A 7,779-nucleotide genomic window follows, 5' to 3' on the forward strand; every position below is an offset into this window, starting at 1 on the left:
CACATGTTTCCCCAGATGAGTAATGGTCTTTGCTTCAGTTCCACCCCTGACTTTTTTCATAATGGATGGTGAACTGTAATAAGCCCTTTCCTTCCCAGGTTGATTTTGGTTAGTGTTTTATTACATTAATAGAAAGCAAACTAAGACACACAGTAAAACACCTTTAAAAAAGAGAACTACAGGGGCTGGGGATTTAGCTCAGTGGTAGAGCGCTTGCCTAGCAAGCGCAAGGCCCCGGGTTCGGTCCCCAGCTCCGAAAAAAAAAAAAAAAGAAAAAAAAAAAGAGAACTACACTCTAAAACAATAATAGTAAATATATAGTCATTTATTTTAATTATCAAGTACTACATACTGTACAGTAGTACTGTGTGTTCTTTATGACTGGCTGAAGGGCAGGCTTGTTTACACTGGTGAGACCATCACCACAAACATGTGAGGAATGCCTTATGTCTAGATGCTATCCTGGCCACACTGTCCTTAGGCGATAGGAACTTTCAGCTCTGTTGTGTGATGTTACCTAGACGAGAGGACATCAAAGAAAGGCGCCCACTCAGCTTCAGCTTGGTGAACCAAAGAGCTTGCTGGGGTGACTTACAGTGCCGTGGGTGAGTCAAAGGCAGCCTACAGTACCAGGAAGTCCTCCCCAGTAATCCTTTACTACTAATACAGCTCCAGAGAGGGCTACCTGAGCTTTCCTTAGTCCTCCACGAAGAGGGTAAATAGGCTTGACTCCCTGAGAAGCCCCCTGAAGGTGGTCAACAGCTGCTCTGAGTCAACGAGGGAATGACCAACCTGGAGAAAGCAGTTTGACCGTGATCAGAGAGGACCAACATCAAATAATGTGATCTACAGTTGACAGGAATGAAATGTCTGTGTTGCATGACTCTAGAGACATTGGTATTTAAAACATCATGTAGAGATTTTTAATAATGAAAGAAATCAGTATTTAACAAGTAAAAGATAGACCTATATAGATTCAGAGACAGAATCAATCTCTTTCTCTCTCTCCCAGACAGGGTTCCACAATATGGCTCTGGCTGATCTTGAACTTACTATTTAGAGCTGGCCACCTCCTCCCTCTACTACCAAACACTGGGATTAAAAACATCCCTATCCACCAGGCCTGGCTACTGTAAGCTTTCTTATCAACTCCTTACAGCTTCAGGGAGGGTGTGGCCTCAGGTCTGTGATGGATAATAAATGTTCTCTTAATCTGTGATCTCTGCATCTCTTCTCTACTAAATATCCATTATTTGTTTGAATGTCTTTGGAAAGGGTGCCCTTGCACCTAAAGAATGACATGGGAAAAATATTTATCCAAAAGCAGGTATATAGATAGTTACTCCCTCTTCCCCCAGACATTTCTGGTACGATACAAAGTTTTTTTAGTGTACATGATGTGTGTCTTTTTACATGCATGTGGAATCAAGTGTGTGTGTGGGGGGCGGCAGAGGTTAAGCTCCCTTGTCTTTCTCAGTCACTCTCCATCTTATATATTAGGGTCTTTCACTTGTTCTCAGATGTCATTGATTCTCCTAGTCCAGCTAGCCAGTGGCTCCTGAACACCATGCTGGGCTTACAGGTGGACTTCCATGCTGGCCTGGCACTTAAGTAGGTGCTGGGATTCAAACTCCTGCCGAATCAGCATCCTTTTTAACTCCCAAGCCTTCTCTAGTGAGCTCTTAAACATTTTATTTATCAAATGTATATTTTGTCTTAAATCCATCTTTAATTCCTCACACCAAAGATAACTACGTGTTTTTCTTAATGGACCCACCGTTGCTGTTTTTATTTGCTTTAAAAAAACTGAATAGACAAGCTTATCCCATCTGAATGAGGTCAGACCCAGGGTTGGTCTTCTCCTTCCTGAGCTATCAGTTCATTTCTCTGTGACCCTATTCTAGGTACATCTCAAATCTAGATGATGCTTTGCATTACAGATAAAAACACTAAAGAGAAGTACCCTTTCCACAACTGTCTTTATCATCAGCGTTTCTAGACCTCCCAACTTCACTAAGGAAGGCTGGATAGAGTTACAGATGTGAAGGGCACCATTCCATTTCTGAATAACTGTTGACTTGGGGTTTTTTTTGTGTGTGTGTTTTTGTTGTTGTTGTTTGTTTGTTTGTTTTTGTTTCCTCGAAACAGGGTTTCCCTGGCTGTCCTGGGCTTTGTAGATTAGGCTGTCCTGGAACTCACAGGACATACTCCTGTCTCGGGCTCCGGAGAGCTGAGATTAATGGCAGACACCACCACCTGAACTTTGAGGCCTGGACAGAAAGGAATAGACAACGGCCAGTTGGACTTAGAAACAACTTGAAATCTTTCCCATCTAGCTGAGCCCAAGACTGGCCCTAGGGATTCAACCCAGGAGTGTTTTTACCCCCAGTCTCAATTTCATCAAGTAAAATCCCTCTGTTAGCTGAAAACAACTCAGTTTCTGAGGCTCATCAGAACTGTCACAGCACTGAGAGAGGAATTCAGTAGAGGCTCAAAGAACCCTCTCTCCTTTAAGCACATTGGTAAGAATAACTTGCAGAAGGGGACCAAAAAAAAAAAAAAAAAAAAAAAAAAAACAAAACAAAAAAAACCAAAAAACCAAAAAAAACCCCAAACAAAATCCATGGACTTGATGCTCAGGCTAGTAATCCTGTCACTCTGAAGGCGGGACAGATGGGAGTTCTAGCTCAAGGCTAGCCAGGGCTGCTGAGTGAGACAACATGAATTTTTAAAAGAAACAGGTGTTTTTGCAAAGCCTGGGCTTCTTTTACTTGGTAATCTTCGAGGGAGCTAAGAAAAATCTTTGGACACATCTTTTCGTATCCAAAGATGCTCCACGGTGTATCAGTCGCGCCAACGGAGCGACCGTCTCTAACCACCGCCCTCCCACTACCCACAGACCACCCACTGCTTTCGCAGGGGGTCACCCTAAGGAAACCCCGCCCCACTAGGACTTCCGGCTCCGCGGAAACTTCTGTTCTAGGCTCCAACGGGGCGGTACCCGGGCTTCTGGAGCCGCCCTGGAAGTGACGTAAGGACGCTCCTTCCATTTTGTGAACGTCCGAGCTGCTAAGTGCGTCAGTTGTGGAGAGACGTAGAGGAGTTGAGTTCGTGTGTGTAGGGAGGCAGACAGCTCCGACGCAGACTACGGACCTCTCCAGGTCTCAGCCGTCAAAGACCCTGTCCGGTAGGTGAGTGGCTCGCTTTGAGGGCAAGGCTTCTCGGATCGAGGCTTCTTCATGGCCGCTCGGGTCGCGAGCGGCCGGGGCTTCGCTCTTTGCGGAGGACGGCGTCTAACAGAGCGCAGTTGATTGAGGTGGGCGCTGGGGCACGTCTCCCTTTTGGTGTTGCTTGAGGGGACACAAGGCGGAAGGGCGGGCGTGGGGGAGGGCGTTTATAGAGGGAAGCAGCGCGCCCCTCCCCGCCACCCTTAGGTGGTTCTTATCCGGTCCTTATGCTTGTACGCTGGTATCCGGCCTTGCCCGAGGCTGCAGTTCCTTATTGGCCTGCAGGCTCGGCGCCCAGGGCCCGGTTTGCCCGCGGCTGAGGGGGGAGCTCGGCTCGCTCGCTCCTCCCCCGCCGCAGACTCGGCCGTCGCCATTTTGTGCTGCGAACGCGCCCGTCGCCGACTGCGCAAGCTCGGTTGTGGCGTCGCGAGATTCCGGCTTGTGACGCTCGGGGAGGCCGGGACGCGGGCGCGGCCGGCTGCCATTGGACAAGGCCTTGCAGAGGGCGGGGTCGGCTTCACCCGTATTTCTCCGCCTTTCCTTAACTGCGGCAGATGGGAGGGGGCCCGGGAGCCGGGAACGGAGCGCGGCTGCGCAGTGTAGAAAGGTGGCAAGTGGGCGTTGCGGTTGGTGTGGAACCTGGGAGGGGGTCGTTTGGGAAGTTGAGTGTAAACTTGAAGTTTGAATGTGGGAGTCTTGAACGACTTCAGAGGTCCATGGCGACCGTGTTAGTAGAGTTGGTAAAGGTTTTTGGTTCTCTTTGACTGCTTGACTGAACCTTTTCCCCCTGTGCCATTCATTGACATTGTCTTGATTGAATTACTGCCTAACAGGAAACACTAGCCGGGGATCATGAGTGGCTGTCGAGTGTTCATTGGGAGACTAAATCCCGCAGCGAGGGAGAAAGATGTGGAAAGATTCTTCAAGGGTTACGGACGGATCAGAGATATTGATTTGAAAAGAGGTTTTGGTTTTGTGGTAAGTACTTCCAACTGAGTTGAATTATCTGTCAAGATGTAGGTGACCTAGTGGTGGCGGCAGCGGCACATGCTTTAGTCTCTGGTGCTTGGGAGGCAGAGGCAGGGCCGATTCACAGAGAAGCCTTGTCTCTAAAAAAACCAAAGTGGGTAGAGCTTTTGTGATGAGCAATGATTTTTAAACTCACTTGAGTCCACTTGAATTTTTTTTCCCCCAGAAAGATGATGGATGTGGCCAAACGGCAGTGGGTTCTATTAAGAATTAAAAGTAACTGCTGGCTGGAGTTGATTCCCAGTCGCTCCTAGATTAGGCTTATCCAAACACTTTTCCATGATTTTAATATGCTGTAGAATGCATTTCCAAAAGCTCTACCCAGTGTCCAATTCCTACATTTTAGGAATTTGAGGACCCAAGGGATGCAGATGACGCTGTTTATGAACTTGATGGGAAGGAACTTTGCAGTGAAAGGTAAGCAAGATTGGTTCATAACTAGTTCTCCAGGGAAGTAGAGCAGACTGGACATTGGAGTAAGTGCTCCTGTGTGTAGTGTATTAATGCACTTTTCACCTCGTAGGGTTACTATTGAACATGCTCGGGCTCGGTCTCGAGGTGGAAGAGGTAGAGGACGATACTCCGACCGTTTTAGCAGTCGCAGACCTCGAAATGATAGACGGTATGTGGTTTGGCTGATGGGGCTTAGGATAGGACCCATTAGAATTAAATGGTTCTCAGACTAGTTTGTCTAGTTAGTCCACATGCTGAGAAACTTGATTGGTAGAAGTCTCTAGAATCACTGTTTTGGCTTAAACTTGTCACATAGCATCTGACATTGAATGCTTACTTTTTTCTTCAGAAATGCTCCACCTGTAAGAACAGAAAATCGACTTATAGTTGAGAATTTATCCTCAAGAGTCAGCTGGCAGGTTTGTTGAAATACAGTTTTGATATTTTAATGTGGCATTTAAGAATGTTAATGGGTAGTTAATGTTTTATTAATATATCTTAAATTATTGCTTTATCTTAAATTAATGGATTTAATTCAATTATAATTTTAAACTTTAGTTAAATGTAACTGGGGGATGTTTCAGATTTTAATATTAGTGATCAAATGTAAATGTTTTGAGGTTATTTTTTCATGTTTTTTAAAATCAATTTTAACCAAATATTAAACCCTTTATTTGCCAGCCTATCTGTGTCGTTGGCCTTATGACGAGGAGTGCCTGTGGGTTATCCTAATCGTTGTCTTGGTCACTCTTGGTTGGGCCTGGTTGACTTTGCCAGTCAGCTCCTACAGTGATCAGTTGGCCACCTCTAGATCTGTGTTTGCCGGTCTAGACGTAATCGGTGCACTTACTTGAAGTGCCGGGTTGCAGCGATCCCAGAACGTTGATAACGTGATCTGATCCCTAAGTTGAGAGCTGTCTTCCTGTAACGCTTCCGAATAAGAGGTCCTGGTCGAAAGAGTTGAAAGATACGAAATTAGTTGGTCGTTGGAATCCTGATCGCAGTAAAGTGGTCCTTGGTAACTGCACACGAGTAAAACATGTCTGCATCGCCAGTAGTCTGCTAATAGGGAGGGCTGTGCGATTAAAGGCTTCCATCGATTGGGTAGTATCCTTCAAGTGGGTGGCGAAGAGCCAGTCGGGCCTATGTCATGAAGGTTTCTCCGACCGCTTAATGGTTTGCTGCTTGACTAGCCTAGGGAAATGTTAATAAAGGTAAAGTAAATTTTTTTAATGACATATGGGGCACAAAATAACTGGTGTCTTTGTAAATGTTGTTTTACTTTTTTTTTTGTTTTTGTTTTTTTTAAATATAAGACTAGTCTTTAAAAGATGTACTGTTCCTTTTTGTTTTTTTGTTGTTTGTTTTGTTTTTTTGTTTGTTTTTCCCCCTTTTTGTACTGAGCTCAGTTAGACTAATACTATAATGTTAAAAACTGGAATTTCCTCTAGCATTTTGCTTAAAAGCAATATGCTATTTGCTTATTTCGTGCCCTGGCATACTTTTTGAATTCCGATAGAATACAAGTGTGGTATATGCCATGTTTGTACTATCTAACAACTTCTCTTCCAGTAGTCTTGTTTATACCATGTGGTTGTTTGTGTGTCACTTTTCCCTTTCTCTCCTTAACATAATTGTCTTGTGTTAAGGATCTCAAAGATTTCATGAGACAAGCTGGGGAAGTAACCTTTGCGGATGCACATCGACCTAAACTAAATGAAGGGTGAGTGTTGATGCCTTGGAGTTTTTATTGTGGTATTGCTAGTATCTAAAATTGTACGTGTGCTTGACTTTGGTAGTTTGGGGAGAAAGGTTCTATCACAAGGGACTGTTGGTAATACTGGCATTTAATAGGTAACACATTCCATAGTACATTGGCGGACACCCCACAGAGTTGACTGTCTAAAACCAAACTGCGCTGTGTGTGTCAGAAATGACTTAATCCAGCAGTAAACAGCAGGGAATAAACTCAGGCTTACCTTGATCTGGTAGGCAGTCTACAGGGCTATTGGGTATATAATCTTTAAAGGGAATTTTTTTTCTCCATTTTAGGGTAGTTGAGTTTGCCTCTTATGGTGACTTAAAGAATGCTATTGAGAAACTTTCTGGAAAGGAAATTAATGGGAGAAAAATCAAATTAATTGAAGGCAGCAAAAGACACAGGTACTCTTTCGTTTATTTTTAAGCCAAAAGTCTTACTTGCTGGCTTTTAGAGCTCTGTCATGCAGGTTAATTTCTTCTCTCTCTTTCCTCCTCCCCATTTTTTCATAGCAGGTCAAGAAGCAGGTCACGATCTCGGACCAGGAGTTCCTCTAGGTCCCGTAGCCGATCCCGTTCACGCAGGAGCAAGTCTTACAGCCGATCAAGGAGCAGGAGCCGGAGCCGGAGCAAGTCCCGTTCTGGTAGTAGGTCTCCCGTGCCTGAGAAGAGCCAGAAACGTGGTTCTTCGAGTAGATCTAAATCTCCAGCATCTGTGGATCGCCAGAGGTCCCGATCCCGGTCCAGGTCCAGATCAGTTGACAGTGGCAATTAATTAAACTGTAAATAACTTGCCCTGGGGGCCTTTTTTTAAACAAAACAAAACAAATTCCCAAACCATACTTGCTAAAAATTCTGGTAAGTATGTGCTTTTTCTGTGGGGTGGGATTTGGATGGGGTTGGGCTGGATTTCTTTGTAGATGTGGACCACCAAGGGGTTGTTGAAAACTAATTGTATTAAATGTCTTTTGATAAGCCTTCTGCTCACACTTTTGTGACTGTCTGAAGTATATAGTTTGTGTATATTGATAGAGCTCTTTTATAACTAAAGCATTTAATTTTTTGTACTAGAAAAACTTTTGAATATTTTAGTTCATTGTTCAGATATGTTAACTTAAGATTAGTTTAATTGCTCAATTAAACTAATGAATAGCTTTGGACACTTTAAAAGAGCTCTAAATTTGCTTGTATATAAAAGCTTAGTTTGAGTTTTCCTTGTTAGGGTCAAGGGTGTCTTCTTGCCCATTAACAGCTGTAGATAGACTTAAAGCAGCTGTTTGTTACTGATAATAAAATACTAAGTATTATAAAA

At 44.1% G+C, this 7,779-nt stretch overlaps 1 protein-coding gene across 14 annotated transcripts; it reads left to right on the forward strand.

The window, feature by feature from the left end:
- Positions 1-309: 309 nt before the first annotated feature.
- Positions 310-7,779, forward strand: Srsf5 (serine and arginine rich splicing factor 5). Of its 14 annotated transcripts, none has more exons than XM_039111859.2 (8): positions 310-3,834; positions 4,061-4,205; positions 4,603-4,673; positions 4,780-4,878; positions 5,059-5,128; positions 6,359-6,432; positions 6,762-6,872; positions 6,981-7,779. In XM_039111859.2, exons 2-8 carry the CDS (start codon positions 4,080-4,082, stop codon positions 7,240-7,242), a joined length of 813 nt encoding a protein of 270 aa, XP_038967787.1. In that variant the 5' UTR covers positions 310-3,834; positions 4,061-4,079; the 3' UTR covers positions 7,243-7,779. The 14 variants fall into 14 exon arrangements, 13 of the variants coding, with proteins under 13 accessions (XP_038967787.1, XP_063117657.1, XP_038967784.1 ...); XM_063261587.1 differs by having other exon boundaries at positions 6,984-7,779; XM_039111856.2 differs by having other exon boundaries at positions 310-3,316.

Source organism: Rattus norvegicus, chromosome 6 (genome assembly GCF_036323735.1).
Source record: "Rattus norvegicus strain BN/NHsdMcwi chromosome 6, GRCr8, whole genome shotgun sequence".
Classification (NCBI taxonomy): domain Eukaryota; kingdom Metazoa; phylum Chordata; class Mammalia; order Rodentia; family Muridae; genus Rattus; species Rattus norvegicus.